Source organism: Rhinatrema bivittatum, chromosome 1 (assembly GCF_901001135.1).
Source record: "Rhinatrema bivittatum chromosome 1, aRhiBiv1.1, whole genome shotgun sequence".
Taxonomy (NCBI): domain Eukaryota; kingdom Metazoa; phylum Chordata; class Amphibia; order Gymnophiona; family Rhinatrematidae; genus Rhinatrema; species Rhinatrema bivittatum.
The window spans coordinates 292,174,854-292,200,593 of NC_042615.1; the positions used below are offsets into that span (position 1 = coordinate 292,174,854).

The 25,740-nt window shown below is 43.3% G+C and overlaps 1 protein-coding gene across 14 annotated transcripts in view; it reads right to left on the reverse strand.

Moving 5' to 3' along the window:
• Positions 1 to 25,740, reverse strand: part of CAMK2D (calcium/calmodulin dependent protein kinase II delta) — a 613,333-nt gene that overhangs the window by 350,844 nt on the left and 236,749 nt on the right. For all 14 annotated transcript variants that reach the window (XM_029596378.1, XM_029596351.1, XM_029596334.1 and 11 more), the window contains exon 3: positions 17,569 to 17,628. In XM_029596378.1, coding sequence (XP_029452238.1) covers positions 17,569 to 17,628 — 60 coding nt within the window. The remainder of the gene's footprint in view (positions 1 to 17,568; positions 17,629 to 25,740) is intronic.

Consider the following 25,740-nt stretch of genomic DNA (forward strand, 5'->3'; position numbering starts at 1 on the left):
TCTAGATCACCATCAAAACCTCACCTCAAGTTACTAGCTGACCCTCCTATAGTGGTATAAATAGTTGACTAATATGTACACCACTGTAGAGAGGCTCTCTCTCTCCTTCTTCTCTATGCCAGAAAAAAAGGTGTAGCTATTCCACTGCTAACATGTGTTATACTATCACAAGCAATATTAAACACCCCTCATTCTCATAAACTCTGCCCAAACTCCCCCCTTTTGACTAAATTTAAAAAATGTGCATATGCATCTCACGATGTCTTTTTTATTGCAGGCATTATGGTGTTATTGTGGGTGCTAGGGCCCTAACTTCCGCCATAACACCCTAACATGATTTGATAAATGACACTGCAGGAGAGAGATGTTTGCTTGGTGCCGCCAGATAATGCCACCCACATGCAATGGCTAATTCATCCTACTATCTATGGAAAACACCTTTTATGGTAAGCAAATTTGCTTTGTGCCAGGAACTTCTTAAGAATGTTACTAGCAGGTAGTGAAATCTCAGGGAATAAAGACAGGCTGTAAGCAAGTAATCGTAGATCCAAACAAAAGTTTAATTACATGCACATTGTTATTGAAAAGTCTAATAAATAGGAGACATAAAAACGCTAATACAGTAGCAATATCTTCCAAATATTACCTCCTCAGAACACATTTCTAGACAACTATGGAATTATGCAGTTTTCAGACTTTTAGAAGATTTAGGGATAGTTACAGCAGTCCTTGCCTTCATGAGCTGAGGGATTATCCTTCGTTTAATTTTCTGAAAATCCAAGTCACTAACCTTGGTGTGCAGTTCACCCAGTTCCAACAATAAAAATATTACTCAGAGTTAGGTTGTCTGGGTTGGCGTGTGTGTGGTCGTGGGGTGGTGGTTGTATTGTAGAGAGTGGGTTCAGGGTATGGAATTTATTTGGAGGATTGGTAGTTGATATATTGAGTTATTGCATGAGGAAAATAGTTGGAACAATTTTTTTTTTAATTGGCTAAGGTTGTTTTTATGCTGTATATCTGATTTACTGTGACCCACTCTCTTATAAAGGGCAGAAAATCAAATGCAATTTTAATTTAATTTAGTTTAATTTAATTTAGTATTTCTATTCCTTCTTTCATGGCTGGTCAATTGCTTCAAGGCGGATGATATAATGTCCGGCTAACTTAGTTTAAAACATTACATTACAGGCATGTTTGCATACATTGTAGTATTTTGGGGACTTATAGTTTATATAAAATAAATCATTCAATTAAAATTTGTAATCAGTGATTATTTACATGCAGATAGCTTCTCAAAATAGTCAGGAGATGAACTGAGCATGAACTAAGGTTGAATGGAGATTTTACTAAGCTTAAACTAAGGGAAAGTTTGGACATAAACTCCTTGATTGGCTAGGATATGAAGCCTTCTTGTTTCCAAGTTTTTGATGTTATAGTTTCATTTTTATGGCTGATTGGTTTTGCTAGTCTCTATTTCTTACAGTAGTTTATGAGTTTTATAGGATTTAAGTGAATTTGTGGTGTGGATGAGGATGGCACATTACAGAAGGTATCTGCTTGTTGGGTAAATAGCCATGAGGCCAATATTAAAAAAAAACCATAGGTTTTACATGAAAATGGAAAAAATATCAGAACATGTATATTATATTTACATACACTGCTGTGGCACCAACCAGAAAACCCTGCAAAAAAGTAAACAAGACAATTGGAACTCATATGATATTAGGCCTATTTTAATACGTGTTGGGTGTAGGTTTGGCCCTCAGAAAGCCATGAGTTAACTAAATTACAAAATAGTAAACCTCCCATACCAAAACATCACTAATTGCCAGCACTCAAGCTGTAACAACCCTACCTATGAAAAGGCAACACTGAAAACCCCCAAAATCCCAATACACCTCCAATTAGGAAAATACAGGCTTCTAAAGATCCCTACAAAAAAACTACACACTAAAAAAATACCTCAACTAAATAAACCACTCTTGCACAATACAAGCAGACTCATCAAATGCAGAATAAAGAGACCATAAAGAATAAAAAGAAATGTGCAGAAAAAAACTAAACTGGAAAATGTAACAAGCCGGATTTTGTATGCAATGCAACAATTACTACTGCTCATAAAATATCTAAAATTAAAACTAAGAAATATTTAACATAATAGTAAAACCAAATCAATAAATACTAATAAAAAGAACAAGTATTTGAAAACATATATTTTTTTAGAAATTTTCCAAACACCAATAAAATATTTCAAAACAATAGATACATCAAATAACACCCAATAATTGTTTTTTTTTAATCAGAAACAAAAATATCCTGCTTTCCATTCCTGGGAACTTTTGATTTCCAGTTATCCTGAGATTGTCATGGATTAGCAAGGGAAGAATGGTGCAAACACACACACACACACAAACAGCCATGCACAAGCTGCTTCTCACACACACACTCACACACACACAAGCTGCCTCTCTCATACACAAAAGCTGCTTCCCACTCACATGCACGCACAAGCTGCCTCACACACACACACACACAAGCTGGTTGTCTCTCCTCATTCTTCAGCCCAGTAGACCTGGGCTCCAGCGGCTCTTCGTAGTCTCTCTGTATTCTTCAGCCACTGCCGGCTTGGCCTCCGGCGGTGGCCCGCAGCATCTCTTCATTCTTCAGCCACCACTGGCCTGGCCTTCGGCAGCAGCCCGCAACACCTCTCCAGCCACCGCCGGCCTGGGCTTCAGCAGCGGCCCGCGGTATATTCTCTTTCAGCTGCTGTCTCCTTTGGGTCCTTCTCTCTGACCATCAGAGCGCAGAGACAATTGCATTGCAGAAGAAATGCTGGTGCCAAATATCACGCGACCAACTGCATCGGCCCAGCAGGGGATGCCCGATTTCCCAGATAGGCCAATCTGCCCCTGGCCCTGCCATGCCGAGCCTCCCCCACCTACCCCACCTCTGACAGCATTTGAATATTAAATGTGCTAGGGCACCAGAGCTGGTCTACACTGCCGGCTTCCCTATTTGACATAATTTTGTAACAAAATGCCCGCCTTTATTTCCCTTCCTTCCCCCCAATTTTGACCCTCCCACTCTCCTGGTATTTATTTTTATTTATTTAAAATATTTATGGACCACTCTTTCCCACGTTCTAGGTGGCTTCCAATTGTTACAGTCATAAAATCTCTATCTTCTCTCAGGATGCATGAATGTCGAACCTTTTTCATTGGAAAGCAGATAGTAGAACTAGGGGTCATGAAATGAAACTGCAGGGGGGGAACAACTCATAACCAACATCAAGAAATATTTCTTCACAAAGAGGGTGGTGTTGCATCCATCGGTGCTAGACGGCTTCGCCCCCGTTTGCCTCACCTTATTCACGGCTCCTCCTGTTTACCTAGGAAAGATGGCTACCGCCATGTTTACAAACCGACCTCTCCGGCGTCCCCGGAACGGCTATGGTGCAGCCTCCCGCCATGCTTCTCCCAGGTACCTACTAGGGTGCGCGCGCACGCATCACCCACGTCTTTATTCCAACCTTGGCACGAACCTCGGGGGCAACCCCCCTTGCTAACATCACGCCATCCGGGTATATAACCTCTTCTAATTTGCTAGCTCGTTGAGTTAGCAAGGACTTGATTCAGACTTGTTCCTGGACTCGATCCGTTCCTGTCTACGCTACTCTGCCGCTTCTGTGCTGCCGCTGGAAGCTCTCTCTCTGCCCTACGGGGTAACTGCTAACCTGGGTACCCGCTCCTCGGGGGCCCTCTGCTTTATTTCAGGTGCCTTACAGGGAACAGGTACTCGCTCCTTGAGGGCCTGTGCGCCCTGCCTCGGTGCCTGTACCTTTTTCTACAACCTGGTGGAATCGCATACTTACAGCAAACATCTAGTGAGTACTCTAACTCTCAGTATATCTCATCCACAGTACTTCCTTGCTGGGAAACCTGTTTTGGAACCTTCCAACACCAAAGGGGTGAGAAGGGCTCCCTCTGCCGAAGTCCCTGAGACTGCATCCACCAGACTGCCTCACTACTGCCACCTCTGGTGGTACTCTTCAAGCTGTATAATAAAGAACTAACTGTGTTAGTGCGTTCTGAGTCTAGCCCAGTTCTGTGGCTCCTCACGGGGCTCCTCCCCGTGTGCATGGCCATCTACCACAGTACCCAAGGATCCACCCAAACACCATTCAACCATAACAGGTGGAGGATGCCTGGAATGCTCTTCAGGAAGAGGTGGTCAGGATAAAAACAGTAAACAAATTCAAAATGGCATGGGATAAATACTGTGTATTCCTAAAGACTACAGCATGGAAATGAAGAAAAGGCTGCATGGGGTAACCTATATGGAGCAGCAGATACTACCCTTAACCAATTAGTTTTCATGATTTTGATGCAATTGCAACATCGCTCTCCGCTTCAATGTTAGGGTCACAGTATGCTGCTACTGTGATACCAGCCAGCACTGTCTCCATAGCTGTGACAGCAACGCTGGAACTGTAAGCCGGATAAGTATCAGGGATATTTAACATGGAATTTAGCTAGGCAGCGTGTGAGTTACCCAGCTAAATAGCTTTAAATATTAGCCTCCATGTTATTTTAGTTGGTGTCGAAAGTACATGTATCTTCATTTACTTCTATGTGGTGGGGAGGCTGGTGTGAGTGGTGCTGGTGCTGCTTCTCTGAAGGTTCTGGAACTGATTTTATTGTCAGTCAGACAAATTTGAGGGGGGGGGGAGTGGTTAACATTTTTTTTCTGGCTTGAATTAAGATTTTGTTGTGGGTGAGATTCTTTTATCTTTTCAGTTAAGCATATGTAGCCAATACTCTTCAGGGCGCTGAATGTGAGGGCTAGGATCCTGCACTTGATAAGTAGGGATATGAGTAGCCAGCGTAAGCAGATTAAGAGTTGGGAGGCATGTTCCCCTGTTCTGCTACCTGTGCTAGTTCTGGCTGCTGAATTTTGGATTATCTGTAGTTTGTTTATTAACATTTTAGGCAGTCCTGTGAAGATGGCATTGCAATAGTTGAGGTCAGGGCACTCAGCATCACTCTACTACCAACTGCATCGGCCCACCAGGGGATGATTGATCCCCTGACAACCCAATTTGCCCTTGGGGAGAAGGGAAGGCAACTGAGGCAGTGGGACACCGGGAGCACGTGACACACCTGCCGGTGCTTGGCGGTACACTGGTGTGTCGTGACACACCAGTTGAGAATCGCTGTCCTAGATTACTGACCTGGTGTGAATCAATTCGCTCCTGAACCAGCTACCAAGCTTCTAAGGAGCCACACTGCTAACCAGTGGCTCATAGCTTGCTTTTTTCTCTTCAAGTTGCTGAAGGATCAAGCACACACACACACATTCACACTCTCAGGGACGCAGTACAGCAGACACCTCACACAAACAGAGAAACACAGACTGCACACACACTCACGCTTCACCCAAATAGACAGAGCCTTCACAAAGACAAACACAAATCACAGCACACCACAAACACAGATATACAAAGGTATATACACCACACAAGATACAGAAATCTAACACACACACACACATACTCCATTCCCAGACAGACCCAGAGACATACTACAGACAAATGAAAGGGGTGGAACATTTTTAAAAAAAACTTTGATGCTGGCCAAAAGTTTTAGGTGCTGCAAAAAAAAAAAAAAAATCTGGTTCACCCCCAGCCAACATTTGTATTGCCCTTTTACTGTTTTCACTAATGATTCTTATCTTTATTTTTGTTTTGTTTTTTTATTAGTTTGCTCATCTTTTTCATTTTGTAATGTTTTGGTTTTTTTTCTTACTTTTTTGCTTTTATTCATACCAATTCCCCTCCCCCATTTCATCCCTCTCTCTCCAGCCTCTCTGCCCATTCCCTTTCCCAAACCCCCCCTGGGTGAGCAGCAGCTGTGATCTTTCTTTCTGGTTAGGACCAGGCTGGGTGGGGTGAAGGAGGCAATTCTTCCTTGGCTCCTCCCATGTCTGGGCCTACTGCAGTGGAAGCAGCTTCTTCCCCGGGCCTGCCACAGCGTAAACGGCTCTTCCTTCGAGACACATAGCTAAGTCATGGAATGTTTATGACAATATCACTAAAAGCACCCCCCCCCCCCCCCGAGCTTGCAGTGCCTCCACCAGCACTGAGACTGGAAAGCACAGCCATCGTTTTCTTCCTCAATCAGCTAGCTGGTATGCTCCCTTTCAAGATCATATGCACTCCTCCCCCTCTAATTTGTGCACCTCTGGTTTAGACGCATGAGCACTACTGCTTGCATGACTGTTTTCACGTTGCCTGTTTGCAGCACGAGGCATAGCTGTTTCACCATTTGGAGGCGCCAGAAAGCTTTCTTTGTTACTATCACTATTTGGCTTTCCATGGTGAGTTGAGGATGACTCCTACACTCTTCACTTTGTATTATGGGTATGGGGTAAAAATGTCTAAGACGGGGTTAAGCTAACTAAGGCCTGCGGGCCAGGACCAGCCTGCTATAATGATTTTTTTGTCTCTCATACCTTTTTCAGTCATCATTACATTTGGCCCATAGATGTTGAATGCAATATCATCGTCATCATCATGAGCTCGTCGTCACACACGTTAACAGGCTTCATTTGATGATGCGTCAGTGAGCCTCTTTTAGTGATGTCCCACACTCTAGGGGCCCTCTTATGATGACACATCAGTGTTGGCAGGACTCTTTAAATTACCTTGGCTGAGAGCCTCTTTTAATGATGGAGCAGCGAAGGGCGGAGCATCCTTCCAAGATGTGGGTTATAGAGCACAAGGAAAGACAATTTAATATAAACCATCAGGATCCCTTCACCTGTTAACAATTAATAGCTGATGGAAATCTGTTTTGGTTTTTTTGGTTTTTTTTACTTTAGTTCTCCATCCTTGTGTTCATTAGTCCATTCCTGGCATTAAAAAATGCACTAATGACTGAAGGTTAATGCAGTTGCTGATGGTTGTCTGCCTTAGCTGGAACTCCCCAGTGGCACACTCTCTCTTGCTTTCTTGAATGTAACTGCTAGATTTTTTAAATAACTTTTTTGTATTTTCTCTGCTGCTGCTTTTTCTCCCTTTCACTGTGCTTTGGGGAATTATCATGTCACTGCTTCGTGATGTTCATGGGTTTGTTTGGGGTCTGCAAGTATTTGTATTTGCCCTCTGGTGTATATTACTGAACTGACTAAGAAAAATGATCAGACTACTTTTTTGTGAAATAATGAGAAGCTATATTTTTCTGCATAAAATACGTACAAAAACAAAACTAGCACTTATGAGAACACTAGTAAAAATACAGCAAATTATACATATCAATATATATAAAAGGTGTTTTTGAGAATACCTGAGAAAAAAATGACAAAACACAATATATAATATATCAGCACAATATGCAAAAGTAATTTCCCCAACTAATAGTGTGTAATTTTATACAAAGCCTAGCGGAAACTGTCACCTTTAGTCACCTTACCCGAAGGGCCTCTTCTTACCCTCAGATGGGTGAATCAGCAAAGTGAGTTCTCCTTTTGGAGACAAAGTCAACGCTGGAGACCCCCCAACCTCGGTTCTCAGCAGGGAATCTGTCTGGGGTATGATGGGCTGAGGTTTTATACCTCTTGGGACTACACATGCTCAGAAGGGATCTCTTTATTCACTTCTAAAAAAATTGGCAAGCTAGGAAATTTTACTGTGTATATACATTTCTGATCACCATATTGTCTGCCCTGGGTATTTGCCAGAGGTGACCTTGACTAAGCCAGAGAAAGGAAATCTATGGGTGAAGAAGGATGGGGAACCTTGTGTCCAGGCAACCTCTAGCAAAGGGAAAGAAAGAAGGGGGAAAGAAAAGAGCAGGGGGGCTATCCACAGTCCACAAGCTTGTGTGTTATCTTTTGCTATGCAGTACTCCCTACTAGCTTTGTGCTGACCTGGTGCACAGCAATGGAGTCTAAACTGTACTTTCTGTAACAACAAGATGGACAAAGGTGGGGGCCTGGAGGAGACTCACAGCACAAAGCAAGAACTGCCTCACAGTGATACAAAACTATATGCAATCATTATAAAAACTATATGACGGTATTTTTCTCTCAAAAAGACAGAAAATCATTACACACTAATACAACTGTGTCTTGGGATATTATTGCTCCTTTACTAGTTTACTTGCCCATATCTCATTGCTTTTTGGTGTTTATGTCACTGTTTATGTCAATTGTGTATTTGAGTTCCATACCCCACCCCCTTTCCCGGTCCAGCCCCTGTTGCAGATGAGAAATTGTAATGTTACCCTGGCACAAAAACGGTGTTTTATTACTGTTCTAGAATAACTATGTATATATGTGAAGGGAGCAGGGGGGGATGTTTTCAGCTTGTGGCGCATTGCTCACACATAGAATCTCTGTATTGGTTTTGTTTATCAGGAGTCAGTTGCTGGCTATCCAGTTTGTTACTTGTTTGAGTTACTTTTCCATGATTATTGTTGTTTCTTCCCAGACATCTAGTGTTGGCCTGAGGATTTGAATGTCATCAGCATAGATGACAAATAGACAAATAGGCTTACTATAGCCATGAGAAAGATGCAAGGGCCTATGGTTTAGAAATATTTGTTTTCCAGCGTATTTTCTGGGATCTGTTGGTGAGAAAAGATTCAAACCAGCTTTTCACTTTTCCCCATTTTGGTCAGCATGATTTTGTGGTCAACTGAGTAAAACTGTAGCAGAAACGAGGATCAGGAGGCCCAATCTACCATGATCCATCAGTAGCTGCATGTTACCTAACAGAGATTCTAGAACCATTTGTTATATCTTGTGCGGAATCCTAATTGAGCTGGATCCAGTCTGTTGGTCTCTTTGAGGTAACTTTGGACTTCAGAAGTTTGACTAGTATAGGGGAGAGTTTATATTGGCCAGTAGCTATCATATTTTGAAAGATTTAGTGTGGGGTTTTTAGAGTAGGCCTTACTTGGGTAGATGTTAGCTGGTCTGGATAGTGCTCTTGTTGGAAGGATGCATTTACAGCTTTTACTATATAGGATATGATTGGGGTCGGCAGGTCTTTGAGGAGGCATGCAAGGCATCGATCTGATGGGGATCTTCAAAAACAAATACCACCAGGACTCCGGGAAAAAGGAACAATAGTTGTACTGCCTGATCCTCCTAGGGACTTGAACAGGATCATGCCTAGGAGTAGGCTGGAAAGCTGAAATCTTCTGAACTGTGCAGGAAGTAATCTGATGTGCTGGTTACTCCCCTGCTTCCTGCAGAACTGCCTAGAGGTCACTCAGGGAGAATCCTCTACTGGTCTTACAACACATACACAGGGGTTTCTTAAGCTCTTTGGCAAGGACTTAAAGGCATACAGTGAAATTATCCAATCCGTAAAGGAGCACCTGGTCATACTACAAAGGGGACAACATTTATAATGGAAGTCAATAGGAAAAACAGTTCTCAGTTTATGGCATTTCAATATACAGAAAAAATTACAGGAACAATCTCTTCCATATATTGAGGAATTAATAAATTTGCATCATAACCAAATAGCAAAAAGGTGATGTCTTGCCTCAGTTTGCAATATAACACCTTTATTTCCCCTTACTATGCCTGGGAAGTAAAGTCAGGCAACTTCTCTGCTAAAATACGAGCATCCACTTTTGTACTTTAACTCAGAACTTGAAATCCCATCTGAACTGCTGAGACTTCTGGCTTAGATGGCCCAGACCTCAGTACGGAGTATCCAGAAGAAGAATCCTGCAAGATGAGCGCCACCTCTGAGCTTTCAGCTTTTTCTAATTCCCTTGCCCTGCTTATATTTTTTGTACTGCAATAAATCAAATCTTTTTTTTTTTTTTTTTAGTGCTGAAGGTGTACTGGATATACTTTTCAACCCTCTGAAGTGATTCTCATTTCTGGAGCTGGATCTTTTTTGTTTTCTCCCCCACCAGGAGCCTCATTCCAGGTAGATCAAATAACTTAACTGTGAGAAAATTCCTAATGAATATAGCTTGTAGTCTGGAATTGAAAGGATGCTTTATCACAGCCTTGTAGACAGGGGCCAGAATTTAAAGAAAAACACAGTGTGGGGGTAATTAGTTTCATGAAAGTGAGAAAAGATCTTACTAAGTCATTTTAGCACTTGTAACAAAAGGGAAGTCTTATACTTTAGAGATAGATGGCACACAAGGCACTCGGGCAAGAAATTTATTTCTTTGGAAAAGCTCAACCCATTTTTGACATACCGTACATAAAAAAAAGAAAAGGAATTCTGCAAATAGTGGAGCGCTAATCAACCAAAATACGAACTTCGCTACACCAACCCTTGATCTGTCAGATCTGGCTCCACTAACTGTCAGATAAAAGTTAGCAAGAGAGAATTTAAGGAACAAGGATATTTTCAACTGCTCACCACCCCTCCCCCTCCGTTCCCCATTCACTTCAACTCCTGTGTACCAGCAAGAAGATAATGCTCCTAAATCAGATCATTACAGCCCACAGAACATTCAAAGAAAATTCAATCTGTACTTTCTCTTTTGATTAAGCTGATACTTTAATAAAACGAGAACCAAAACTTAAGGAAAAAGATGATAAAGGAATCTGTGCTGGTAGTATGAATGTCCTTCCAAGCATACAAATTTAAAGCAGTAGTGCATCCAGCTCACTACAAAATTTACATTTTTCATTATGTGAGGAGTTGAAGAGAAAGGAAATTAATATATTATTCTTCCTCCAGTATATATATACACACACACACACACAAAATAGCAGCAAATTTGTAGTGAACAAACTGTCTCAAAGCAATATAAACACAAATAATCATTTTATATAGAGAGAGGCAGCCTATGACTTATTCAGTAAGACATTGCCGCTGAAACCAAATTTTTTTTTTTTTAACATAAATGAGCATTTACTATTTGGACACCATAAGATAAGTGCTTTCTGGCTCATTGGAGAAAGCCTGTTTGTCGGGCAAAACAGAGGCCTTTGTCGGGATTTAAGTGGGCATAGTGGATTTTTTAAAATACAGGAAAGGAAGACTTGACAGTTTTGAGGTTTTCACCCCTATGTGCCTCAATACGCCTCCTGTTAGTGATAGATATAATTTAAGTTTCAACTTTTTTATTTACAATGGTCCCGTTGCTGGTCACTCGAAATAGTTTTTTGGCCACTGGAGAGTGAAAAGTGAAACAAACCCACACAGCAACTTTCAAAAAAGCAGATGAGATATTTGTCAAAAATGAAAATATTTGCCATGGCTTGACAAACAAAAAATGTGGAACACAAAGGAAAAGGAAAAGTCACAGATGTCCCACTGCTGCCCTCTACTCTGCTCACAGATATGCCCATACACACTGAATCATTCAAATTATATAAATGCATTTTATGCACCTCTGCTGGCCCTCAAACTTGTGTGCATTTATGACTGCTGAAGGCTAGCATACCTCCAGTCCATCTTAAATGTCTTATTTAAGCATAATCAAAACCTTTCGTACTTGTGTCTGTGGTTCTGGAAGAACATGTATTTTCCTGTATATCTACCCTCTGTATGGTAGCACTACACAGCATAATTCCGATCAACCTGTCCTAGGAGGGAAGCAGAGGAAAATAATGCCTCATTGTTGAGGGATGCAGAAATTGATACTTGTGAGGGGAATGGCCCTCCTTGATCTGCAACACCGTTCATAAGGATTGAGGGAAAGAAAGCATGCGAAGAATCATCCTTACCTACTATATAGAGATTCTAACACAGAGGATAACTTTCAAACAACTGCACGTGGTGGCATATGCGTGCATATAGGGGCCTGTATAGATTTATAATAGTATTTTATAATCCATGCGTATCACATACGCGAGTATTGTAAAATAGATATATCTCCAGGCCACAACATACACATATATGTATGCTTACGCACGAATACATGCAATACACTGAAAGCAAATATTTCAACGCATTGAATGCTCATACCTTTCCTACCAATTTTAAAAATGTACACGCATTTATTTTCATGTAAAAATAAAATGTAGGATTTACTCGCATAAATCGGTATATTTTAAAATATGCGCGTGTAATATACATTATCAGTTTTATCAATTACTCTACCAGTTCACCTAGTTCTTCTCCAGGTCACTGAGACCAGCCTGAACTTACCCGAGTTCACCTAGCCCTCCCACCTGTCAAGAGTGCAGAATAAATAAGTATAATATCACATACGCAAGATAATTAGCAAGTATAAAATTCCAGGTAAAAATTGGCAAATCTATGTGCATGTCTTTTAAAATAGCAACGTACACATGCATGTGTCAACCCTGCCCTGGTACACCCCATTTTTACATGTGTGTATATGTGTGTGTGTGAAAGCAAAAATATACGCATATGTCTGATGCTTATAAAATAGCATGAACACAAATAGATGCTATTTACATACATATATGCTCATTTTTATATGCGTATCTCTTTGAAAATTCACCCCAGGGTCTTTAACAGGGTGCGTCTGGAAAACTGCACAGGAGACCTAGGTGGGGGGTTGGATTTTTGTATGAGCAGCTATTTACATTAGACTGTAATTGTAGAATTTTTAACAAGCAGCTGGATCAGCCTGGCAGGCTGCAGGTACAGTAATAACTGGAGGCTCTAGTGGAAATGAAAGGCAATCATATACTCAGATCTGCCTGGCAAGCCATGCAGGGGACCTAGAAGGCTGAAGGTTTGGGCAACTATCATGTTAGTACTGGTGGCTATTTACACTATTCAAAGGCTTTCACCTGATTTGATTGAACATACTGTTTGATTATTGATGTTTATTTTCTGTTAATTTTGTTTGTGTGTTCATGTATATCACCTTGTGGCCCCCTGGGAAGAGGTGGTTTATATATTTGAAAATAAATAAATATCATAAATATTACAAAACCTTGTGGTTAAACATGGGAAGTAGGGATGTTGGGTGTGAACTAATTGAGGGGTTTTATATCCTTATAATCCTGAAATGACAGAGTACAAATGAGGAAGACAAAAACTGTCCTGAATAAGAGAGAGATCTTACAAGTGGTCATGCTCCATGGCTAGTAGCTGGGATATATCCTTTCAATGTGGACAGGGTAAATGGGCAGACAGATGAGAGAAGATAAAAACCTACCAGCTCATCCATTTATATTACTTTATAATATCCTATTCATGAGAGTTTCTATCTGTAGAAATAAGAAATATCTATGTTTCTGTTCGTTTCTGCCATTGATTCCTATGCATTACAGCGGTTGAAGTGTTTTACTACCGTAGCATGGTTAATGCAAGCAGTGGGAACAGAAGTATGAGCAAGTATGGTACTTTTGGCTTCTTTCCAGCAGTTCAACATTAGAATGTGAGCATGCTCAGGATGCTTTCTCAACTCAATTCCAGATGTTTGTAATGGTAGGAGAGATAGTAACATAGTAAATGATGGCAGATGACCAAAATGTTCCATCCAGTCTGCCCAGAAAGTTACTTAAGGGAGTAACTAACGCTTCAGGCAGATTACCTCCCATTCCTTCTGTTAAGGGTAGTAACTGCTGCTCCGTGGAGGTTACCCCATTCAGAAATATTACATCTAAAGGGCCCGATGCAATAAAGACACGTAGAAAGCGGGCACTGAACAGTCAGTACCCACTCTCAAGGCGTGCATGGTGCCCCAAAGGGGGGGGGGCACCATGCAATATTTAAATTAGGGGGTCGTGCTAGGAAGGAGGTGCTAGGGTCACTTGTGCGACCTTAGCGCCTCCTTCCTAGCGCGAGCCGCCACGGCTGCCTGTCTGCCAGTAATGAAAATGCCCCCCGAGTTTATTGGCGGCCATTTTCACTACCGGCAGATGGCTGGGGGGAGTTGGGAATAAAGGATCAGGATCACCAGGACAGAGAAGGTGAAGGAGTTAGAAAGAGTCTCATCCTCTCTACCCAGCTTCTCTTCCTTACCCCCAGCAATCCTGGATCCTCAACCCCCAGCCATCCTTTGGCTTACCAGTGCTCATTGAGCATATTAAGACTGTGAAGTATGTGTGTGAGGGTATGTATGTGTGAGGGAGAGAGCTCACACCCAGCCCTGGTCCCGCCCCTTTGCACAGGTCACACCTGGCGCTGGCCATGGCCACCGCCATCTCATTCCCCTCATACTTTCATTTTTGTCTAAAAATTACAAGACAAATTTTAAAATACCTATATGCGCCAAAGCCGGGGCGTACACGCAGAAGTCGGGCCGTTGCACGCCGCACGGATTTTAAAAAGCACACGAGTACGCGTGTATCCTCCAGTACGTGCACAATACATTTTTTGCAAAAAAAAAAGGGCTGGGGTCCAGGCGTGGTCTGGAGCGGGCATGGGCATTCCCAGATTTCTTGATGAAATCTGTGTATAAGTATTTACGCGTCCAAAGGTCCCCTACCACGTAACTTTAATTCTGCTATGGATGGCGTGTAAGTCCTGAAACAAAAACAACTAAAGAGGTTAGCAGGGTTTTAAGGCTTGAGGCTAACAGGGTAAAAAGTAGGCTAGTTCCCTAGAGGGGTTAGGAAGTCCTATCCTTTACCTGGGCGAACTGGGAACAAACTGGGAAAACTGGTAATTGAGTCAGCAGGTGTCTACTAAAATTCCCTCCACTTAAACGGCAGAGGTGGCATTTGCGCGCACATGCACACGGCCATATGCAATTGTGCACATGTGTATGCACGTATAGCCTATTTTAGACCATGAACTCATACACGTGTGCATGTTATAATGTGGCCACATCCTTTGGTGCGGGCCGGCCAATGCACGTACATGGGCGCCCGCGTAGCTGTTTCAAAGTTACCATCCCTGCCCTGCCTCCTGGGTATACAGAGCTAGGTCCTTTACTCTCCTCTCATAAGTCTTTTGGTGCTGACCCCACTCCATTTTGGTCGTCTTTCTCTGGACTGCTTTCATCCTGCCTCTATCCTTTTTTGAGATGAGGTCTCCAGAATTAAAATACTCCAGGTGAGGCTTCAGCAATGACCTGCCCTGGGGCCCTGTCACCTCCTTTCCCCTGCTGGTTATGCCTCCCTGTCTGAACAGGGATAAGTAAGGGTCATGCATATTGCAACAAAACTAATATTACGTGATTCCAAATGGCTGCTGACATTAAAAAGCTGCTCAATGGGGGTTTATTGATTTTCCTAAAATAAACAGTCATGAGTTTTGGGCTTTTTTTTTTTTTTTTAACCTACAATATGAAAATATCTTGCTGCCATAAATTTTCTAAGTCTCAAATGAGAGGGAATTCAATTCAGTGGTACTGTATGTAAGAGGCTAGAGGATATTTCACATCGCCCGTGTTAGCCAAAGTATGTGCACTCCATCACCGGTTAACACTGTGGATTAATGCAATTAACAAGCTCTTCAGCAAAAAATATTATACCTGACTGGAACGGCTGCCGGTAGGCCTCAACTCGGGGGAGGGTCCTGACCAGCTGGCCAACCAATGATTTTGCTTTCTAAATCACTGGAGGGGACCCAATGAAAATTAAGCGGATATAAATGAGGAAAATGTATACGGAAGCCGCTGGCAGAACCATTAATTCCGCTCCTCTGGACTAGAAAAGGAGGTGCTAGGGAGAGGAAAGCTGTTCCCGGAAACTTGAGTGTTTTGATACAGAAAACTTTGTGACGCCTCAAATTGTAACCGGAGTTGATCAGTTTGAGGATTTGCCTGTTTTTTGAATGTGAATTGCATGAGACTGCAGGTTGTTATAATCCCTGCTCCAGAAGAGCTCCTTTCTAACTTACAGCCTTGTAGTGGACTTGTATTGTTATTTAGTTTTATTTAAAAGCTCTTCTATACCGTCGTTAAGTTAGATAACCATCACAATGGTTTACAGCAAGGCACGATAATGAATAAAGTAAGTGGTATAGATTACAATTAATCATGTCTGGTGTTTAAATAAAGATAGGCCAGAAATCTGAAAGGGACTGTGTTCCAGTATCTTCAGGCTGAAAACCTGACCGCACTTATTTAAACAGACACAGTAACTGGAATTCCATTTATAGCAGAGTTCTAGTACATAGTGTAAAAAAGGGATTTGGTGATAAAAGTGAAAACATTTACTAAGATTAAAAACAAGTACCACTAAATTAATTTAGTGACGTCTGAGTGCAAATGACTTTAGACAATAAATTTAATGCAATGATTGGCTTCTGCTAACATGAAGTAAATATCGCACTTCAGTTGCTAACCAACATCGCATTTGCCAAGTAAGCAAAACTATCCCCTAGCCCCTTGCACCAAATGTAAATGTTTTATTATCTTCAGATCTTAAATTTTACTTAAATTATGACAACAGTTTCTGTCTTGTTGTTATTAAAATAGACTGTTTTGAATACAACATCCTAAAAGCATCTTAAATAACCAGGAATTCATACAATTTCAACTTAAAATTATTTACTGCACCGATTAGGCTTTTTTTTTTTTTTTTTTGCAAAACAATTTCAGCGCCTTTATATTTTTCCCTGCAAGCATGACCTTTTTCTCTTCAAAGAATCCATTATTTGCAAACCGTACAGTCAATTCAAAAGTAATAAATCACTTTCACTGAAAAATGCCACACACAAGAACTCTGCATAAAAAGTTCTGTGCACCCATTATCAGTTAATGAAATGAAAGAGGCTTGCTCGGGGGATCGAGGGGGTGTGAGGAGGAGGAGAGAATTTAGACATTCATACCAACACTCAAACTTGGGTTTTACTTTGCAGCTGTAATGGAACTGGCTGAACAATCTTGACTGTGCCTTGATGGAACAAATCTTTTTCTGCAGTATTTATTCAGGGGTGGGTACAAAATATGCAGACATTTAAAGGAGGGAAAAACATAGTGGAAGGGAGGGTAAATTTAAAGCCACTTCTGAGGGTAAAAACCGATGCTTTACCCATGGGAACGGCTTGCACGACGGGGAGGTGCTCCTAGGGGTGGAGTTGGGGAGGAGTTTGCACGTGGAGGCAAACTTTTGCATTTAAAAAAAAAAAAAAGTGAGAGTAAAACTTCAAGAAAGTAGCAGACAAAACTGTGTGCGGGCAGTTTCGATGGAATCATTTTCCATGCAAACTTCTGTGCGAAAGTTCACTTTGAAAATTGGTGTAACCCGTGCGCGTTTGGGCCGTTTCATTCATGCAGGCGGTTACAAAATGACCTCCAGTACATCTGCGGTGGGGAAGCGGGTGGGAAAATTGCCGAGGGCAAATTTTGCTAACGGCAATATTGGCTGGTACTGGTGGGAAAGGCAGCAGCAGAAGACAGATTTTTAAAGGGGTGGCCACAACCCTGCTGGTTTCTGGTAGTTCCGAAGCAAACACTATTTCAAGTTCGTTCACAACTTGTTTCTCTGAACGTATTGCTCTCCACAGCATGCCTGGTCCCTGTTGGGTCCTGCTGCTGGGAAGCAACTTCAAACGTAAGCCTCCGGCAGTGCAGCCCCACGGCCAGCCCTCGTTTATACGTTAATGCTTTTCCCCTCCTCAATCTGTCGGTCATGAATTCGCTTTCTGCTAACTCACAAGACCAAAAAATAAGAAGAAATCCCATGCATTTATTTGTTGCTTTTACTTACCAATATTAGGATGCTTCAATAGGCGACAAATTCTGGCTTCCCTTTCCAATTTCTGGTGGTCTGCAAAGGAGAACAAAAGAAATAGCTTTCAACATGAGCAACACAACCCATCTAATTTAAATATTATTTTTAAGAGGAGATCAATTCTGTATTAGGATCAATGGTGTACTATGCAAATTTCAACCGGTACCTTACCCAGGCATGTCATTCTAAGTGACAAATGGCAATATTTAGCCAATATCTGCAAACTTTTAAACAGTCACTATATACTTAAGATTAAAATGACTGAATTTTACTCTGATCACAGGAAGGATAACTTTCAAAGATCCGCACCTAGCCCCATACATATGAGTGCACAGAGATCTACCACGGTATATTTTATCACCTGCACGGATCTGGTCCATGCAGATTATAAAAGACATGTATGTTCATGTACGTATATTTCAGTATGTGTGAATATCAACAATGCATTTAAAACATGTACTTTTTTTGCCTATGTTATAAATACAGCATGCATATTTTACATGGGGAAAAATATAACTTGTTTGCGTAAAACCCTGATATATATCAGAGACTCTCCTAGTACTTCACCCTGAATCCACCAGTTCACCCAGATCTCCCACTCAACAATAGCAGACGAATCAGATATCAACTGGGCTAATTAGCAGGTGTACAACTGCACAAACGAGTTGCCTAATGTATTCACGTAAATTTCATAAACTAGCAACATATGCGTACGTCTTGGCCCAACCAGGAATGCTTCTAGATCATACCTTTCTCGCGCTGATAAATGTGTGTGGCAAAACTGAAAATACGTGCGTACATTTGATGTTTGTACAAAAGTATGTCTGTGAGGACAAGTACTTACATGCACGTATGCTAATTTTGAGCCGGATTTTAAAAGGGTTACGTGCACAAGGTACGCGCGTAACCCTTTTAAAATACCCCTGCGCGCCAAGCCTATTTTGCATAGGCTCGGCGGCGTGCACAAGCCCCGGGACGCACGTAAGTCCCGGGGTTTCGCTATGGGGGAGTGTCAGGGGTGTGTCGGGTGGGCGGCACGATGATCGGGGCTTTCCCAGGGGCGTGTCGGGGAGGTGTGGTGCTGGCCCGGGGGCGTTCCGGGGCGTGGCTGAGCCCTCCGGAACAGCCCCGGGTTGGGAGATGGCGCGCCAGCAGCCCACTGGCATGCACGAGTTATGCTTGCAGGGGGCAGGCGTAACTTTTAGAATAAAGGTAGGGGGGGGGGGTTAGACAGGGCCGGGGGGAGTGGATTAGGTAGGGGAAGGGAGGGGAAGGTGCGGGTGGGTGGAAGGAAAGTTCCCTCCGAGGCCGCTCCGATTTCTTTGTATCCCAAACTCACCAAATACTGCAACCCCAGTTTCACACACTGCTAGGATAGATCCCCCTAAACCTGGGACACCTAGAATTATCTTGGGCTTGTGCCCTGGCCATTCCTAAATGGAATGAGAAGCCCGAGGTTTGGTATCATCATTTGAAGCAGACTCATAGCGTTAGAACAACTAAACACATGGCAGCTTTTGAACAATTCAGACACATTTGCCCCTGAATGTGAATACAAATCATCAAGAGAAATAGATGTTTTACCTCAGTGATTAACTTATTAAATATTTTAGGAAGATTATTAATGAGTTAAAGAGTGGTGCTGTATGAATGTGATGGAGCAAGCAATGATATAAAAAAATATTCAAACCCGTATTTCATATTTTTTTTTCTCTTGGAAAACGTCATGAGGCCAATATTCAGAGCCAATTTGCATTATTTATTTATTTATTTTATTTAGAATCCGTTCGCCAGATTACGTTCCCACTTATCTGACTAAGTGGTAGTGTCTAAATATCTGGGTCAATTCAGCGGCTCCCACCTAGCTGGATAACTGTTTATGCAGCTCCATAGTTATCCGACTAAGTGGGGGTGGACAGGTCCTGAGGAGGAGAAGCTACTTATTCAGTAAACTTAGGAGGTCATTTTCTAAAGGGATCGCACGTGAAAAGTCCCTTTTCACGTGCGATACCTAGATCGGGGCGGAGTTGGGGCAGCGTCGGCAGCAGAAGAGGAGGAGTCGGGGCGGCACCGGGGCAGACGCAGCAGAAACATCGCTGGCTGCGAAAAGGTAAGAACCCTTATCACTGCCAGTAGCGCACCCAATAGTATCACCTTTTACGATGGAGCTATTGGGTGCGTAAGCTGACAGCGATAACACCGCGGTGGTGCCATCGCTGCTGGCTTTCGCAGGCCCGCCCCCCCCCCCCGTTTACCGCCAGATTCTCTAAGGTCTGCGACCTTAGAAAATCCAGGCCTTAGCCAGATAAGCGGCGATATTCACACTAAGAGGGTCATTTATCAAAATGTGTTAGGGCCCTAAAGCCCACATCGCAAATTGTGTATGCAAATTTTTTATTTGTATTCAAGTGGGAGGGGTTTATGGAAATGAGGGTCAGTTAGCATGGCGTGCATTACTCTATCGCACAGCAACACAGGTAATAACTACACCTTTTTCCTGTGCATTGTGGAAGTTAGTGAGAGAGAGAGAGAGAGATAAAGAGAGCACTCTGGAGGCTCACCAAAACGTTAACTATTTATACCACTGTAAGAAGGGGAACCAGTAATTCAGGGTGAGGTTTGTTGGGATGAGTTGGGTTTTGGGGAGCAGTTTTACATGCACAGTCATACATACGAACAGCACAGTTACCTCAGTGAAGATTTAATGAGATTTGGAGTGATGAAAGGTGAACGAAGTGTAGATTTGTACCATGTTCTCTCTACCTTGCTTGATACAATCTCTACCTAGCTGCTCACTCTCTCTCTCTCACCAGCAGCTCAAAACGCCAATTGTGATAAAAGCCTGTCTGGTCAGTAATGCAGCATGCAATGGACTTCTCAGCTTGCGATGTGAAAATAACATGCATTGCGGTAAAATACCTATGCGATGCAGTACCAGGGAAATTAGCCTAACCATGCCCCCTTTTTTTATTAATCGCGGGCACTCTTTTTGCTATATTTATAGCAAAATGATGAATCTAGGCCTAAGTTAGCTGGATACGTCAGACCTGCTATTATGGAGGTCTAAAGGTAGCCGGATATGTGGCCGAATATCCCTACTAACATGGAGAAACTATTTTGAGCTGAGGAATGGTACCAAAAATCACATTTTCTTTTGATCTGGTATTTTCCTCCTCCTTCTTTGGAATCCCAACGCAACAGGAATCAGCTTGTAGTGGACCAACAGCACCACTAGCCCTTATCTGTAACTATCTGGGGGTCTTCCTCATTTTTAACCCTGCCTCCTTGCAATAGGTCTAACCCAGCCATCGCAGAAATAGTCCTCAGTCCAGGGTCACACTTCATAGCTCTTTCTGGAGCTTCGGGTATGCAATATCCTGAGTGTGGAGGGAGTAGGGATGTGAATCGTTTTTTGACGATTTAAAATATCGCCCGATATATTTCAAATCGTCAAAAATCGTTAGAAGCGCGATACAATAGGAATTCCCCCGATTTATCGTCAAAAATCGTAAATCGGGGGAAGGGGGAGGGGAAGGGGGAGGGCAGAAAAACCGGCACACTAAAACAACCCTAAAACCCATCCCGACCCTTTAAAATAAATCCCCCACCCTCCCGAACCCCCCCAAAATGCCTTAAATTACCTGGAGTCCAGAGCGGGGGTCCCGGTGTGATCTTTTACTCTCGGGCCTGTGGTGCGTTGTAGAAATGGCACCGGCGCCATTTTGTTTTTTGTCCCCCGAAGTCAGGAGCGTAGGAGATCGCTCCCGGACCCCCGCTGGACCCCCAGGGACTTTTGGCCAGCTTGGGGGGGCCTCCTGACTCCCACAAGACTTGCCAAAAATCCAGCGGTGGTCCGGGAGCGACCTCCTGCACTCGAATCGTTTTGCCGTACAAAATGGCGCCGGCCATACAGCGTATGGCCGGCGCCCTTTTGTACGGCAAAACGACGTCAGGAGCATAGGAGATCGCTCCTGGACCCCCGCTGGACCCCCAGGGACTTTTGGCCAGCTTGGGGGGGGCCTCCTGACCCCCACAAGACTTGCCAAAAGTCCAGCGGGGGTCTGGGAACGACCTCCTGTAGTAGAATTGTTTTGCTGTACGGCCGGCGCCATTTTGTGCAAAATGGTGCCAGCCGTACGGCAACACGATTCGACTGCAGGAGGTCGTTCCGGACACCCGCTGGACTTTTGGCAAGTCTTGTGGGGGTCAGGAGGCCCCCCCCAAGCTGGCCAAAAGTCCCTGGGGGTCCAGCGGGGGTCCGGGAGCAATCTCCTATGCCCCTGATGTCGGGGGACAAAAAACAAAATGGCGCCGGCGCTACCTTTGTCCTGTCATATGACAGGGCAAAGGTAGCGCCGGCGCCATTTCTACAAAGCACCGCAGGCCCGAGAGTAAAAGATCACACCGGGACCCCCGCTCTGGACCCCAGGTAATTTAAGGCATTTTGGGGGTGTTCGGGAGGGTGGGGGATTTATTTTAAAGGGTCGGGGTGGGTTTTAGGGATGTTTTAGTGTGCCGGTTTTCCCGCCCTCCCCCGATTTACGATTTACACGATATTTACAAAAACAAAACCGCGACAATCCGATTCCCTCCCCCCCCAGCCGAAATCGATCGTTAAGACAATCGATCACACGATTCACATCTCTAGGAGGGAGGAGGGTCAATTTTCAAAGAACTGCTGAGCAGCAGAAAATAACAAAACTGATTATTTTAAGTCAAATTTTCATCTGATACTCACCGATCCAGTTTCCCTCTGAAAATGTAGCTGGCTAGATTTAGGACTGTTATTTGTGTGGCTGGGATTGACTGGCTAAACTGAGCTGGTTAGCACCTATAATCTGAGCTAACTAGATAAAGTTTTAAACCCATCCCAGGAACAACCCTGGAGTCACTTGATTTTGCCTCGCTAAATCTGGTTGCCTTGTGTACGTTTTAGTTGGGTAAATTTAGCCGGTCAGTGGGGAAACCTTTGAAAAGCAGAGGTGTAACCAGCTAAACTCTTGAAGCTAGCCAGGTAAACCTTTTGAAAATGGACCCCTAGATGTCACCATTGCATGACGGCTGGGACTCCCTCCTCCCCCACATCCAGGAGCTAGGAATGCTGCTTGTCAAGCAACCCTAGCCTGACCAGCCCAAGGAACAGAAAGTGGGCTTGGGAATTCAACTCAGCTCTTTACTATACAGAGATCATGTTCAATACTGGATGCAAGTCCAGCTAGAGAAAGACAGGATTAGGTTAATATAGAGTTCCTCTTTGTAACATTATCTATTAACAAATGGCATGTAAAAGCTCAGATGGCTTACACTACAATGCAGCAGGAGGTCTAAAAATATTCCCCCAGCTATAGCAAATCTTAATGACAAACAAATATAGTGCTCTCAGTTTCTTTGTTATAAAGTATACATCATCTACATCTGTTTTATTTTGGGGATATATATCGTAAACACACCTGTAGGTATAATGGATGGTGAAAACAGAATACAATAAATTAAAGTTTGAGTAATTGTCATTCTTTCATTAGATTAAAACACTGATAATATCTACTGAATGTTTCACTTACTTTCTAATTATTCTAATAAAAAAAAGTCCAAAGAAATATTCTCATTACTTTTTACAGAGAAAAATGGTTCTACACTATCTGATACTGATCTACAGTTCAATGTCAAATACAGAACTAATTACTACAAGAACCACATCTTATAACCTAACTTATGGGGTGAATTGCTTCTCGACATTTGCACTTTGTAAGTATACCACAGGTATTACCATTTATATTCGTTTACAAGTCTATCTCATGTATAAGTTGATAGGCGATTTTAAGATCAAAATTCATTGAAATGCACTGACCTGTGTATAAGTCAAGGTTTAAAATGAGTGATCTATCAGGAAGATAAGAATTCAAGGAAAGTCATGTCTAAATTAAAAAATGTCATGCTAACTTTAGGACAGGTCAGCAGCACAACCAGAGTTAGCCACATATGTTAAGCAGCTAACTCTAAATATCGGAATTAGCCATTTAACTTATGCGGCTAACTCCACTCCATTTCAGCTGTATACGCATATGTACATGCATATCTCAGGGACTATAATATATGCGGAAAAAATGATAGCATGTGTGCATAAGTCGAACCGGCTTTTTTGGGCATGTTTTGCAGGATAAATTTCTCAACCTATACACGAGTATATATGGTAAATCTTATTTAGTCACAAGCACGTCACTAAAGAATGGCATGAATTGTACACTTTCCAAAGACTTCTGTTGCACGCTTGAGTGAACGATGCTCTCCCCAGGCGTCCACGACCTCTTCCACGCCACAGGCCTCTCAGCGGAGCTCACGTAGGGGCTCCGCGTCTTCCATCACCTCGGCCCCGCCCTAGGCGTGTGCGCGACCGACGTCTCCACTTTTAAAGGGCCAAGCACAGGAAACCTGACTCGGACGCACCCTGATGACATCACATAGCCCTAGTATAAAAGGCAAGCCTCTTTTCCCAGAGCCTCGCCTTGGCAATCCGGTAGACACCTCGGTTTACTAGTTTGCCTGTCCTTGTATCTGATCCTTGTTCCAGTGTTCCAGTGTCTCCTTGTTCCAGCGTCTCTGTGTCCCAGTGTTCCCATGGTCCTCCGTGTTTTCAGCATCTGTCTTGTTCCTGCTCCTCGTTCCCTGGTAGTACCCTTCGGACTGATTCTTGGTACTGACCCCTGCTTGCCTGACTACGACTGACCGCAGGCTGGATCTGACCCCTGCCTGCCTGACCACATTGACCGCTGCCTGGCACTGACCTCTGCCTGTCTGACCATGTTGACTGCCGCCTGGAACTGACCCTCGCTTGCCTTGACTACGCTCGGACTGACCTTGGATTTGACCTTTGCTTTGGATGACCACTTCTGGATGGATACCCAGGCTTTGACCCTTGCACTTCACTCGGACACCCTCTACTTGCCTTCTATGACCACCAGACCGACCTGCTTGGACCTTGACCGCGGCCTTCCTCTGACCAGACCCACAGGCGCTGCCTGTTCCGCCCGGAGAGCCTTCTTGAACTGTTACCTCCCTGAGATCTCCGGAGTCTCTAGTTCAGGTCTGGTTCATTCTCTCTGCATCAGCCACGCACCCTTGCGTGGCTGATGCAGAGAGAATGATGCCTTGACTTAGGTGGGCCTCAGAGGGTCTCACCCTCTGAGGCCCACCTAAGTCAAGGCGCTCCGGGTACCCAAGGGCTCAACCTGCGGAAACCCCGGACTGTTATTGGCAAAGCTCCAGCTAGCCTCTTTCTCCTCGTGTGCTCCGCCTCCTGGTGGCAGGCGCTCTCTAGGTCCGACCAGAGGGCCGTACCAATCCTGCACAAGGCCAAGGGTCCACCTCCAGTGCAAAAGGAAAAATACATTTTCACATTATCCTAAAAATTACTCTGAATAGGGCAAAATATTTCAATGGTACAATATGCAAATACAATTTCAATTTCAATTATTTTCTTTCACAATATTTCATTTTTAATATTCATTATTATACAGAAAAAATGGTTGAATTAGCACAAGTTTGATACATGTGCAGTATTGCCTAACCAATATTTCAATCCAAGAGCCAAATTCATTAAGACTTCCCATTTTGTGTCTATGGGTTGTACATTGGGTGGGTTAGCAGCAACAGGAAGGAATGGGGTGGCACTTGGGGGTGAGAGGTTGGTAGGAGGCAAAGGTAGGGGCAATATAGAATTACATGCTTACAATTTCTATTTCTCTGAATAGACTGAGGAGCAAAAGAAGAAGGCCCCGAAGCTACACCACAAAGAAAGAGGGTGGCTGAAGTAGGTAGATGCCTGAGAGGAGGAGCACCAAGGTAGGTTCTTTATAAACATCAGAGAGAGATATACAGGTATTTTCTATGTCATGCATATATCACTGGTCTCATTTTTGCTCTGCCACTCTACATGGCCCTGTCTTAGCCTAATAGAGGGGTTACAAACTCCAGTCCTCAAGAGCCACAAATAAGCCAGGTTTTCAAGATATCCACAGTGAATATGCATGAGATAGATTTGCATACAATTGAGGCAGTGGGACAAGAGTTGGACAGGCTCAGGACCTACGTCCTGAGGACCTGAGGCCAAAAAGGGGAGCAGGTCCTACAGGGAAGGCCTTCATGGGAAGG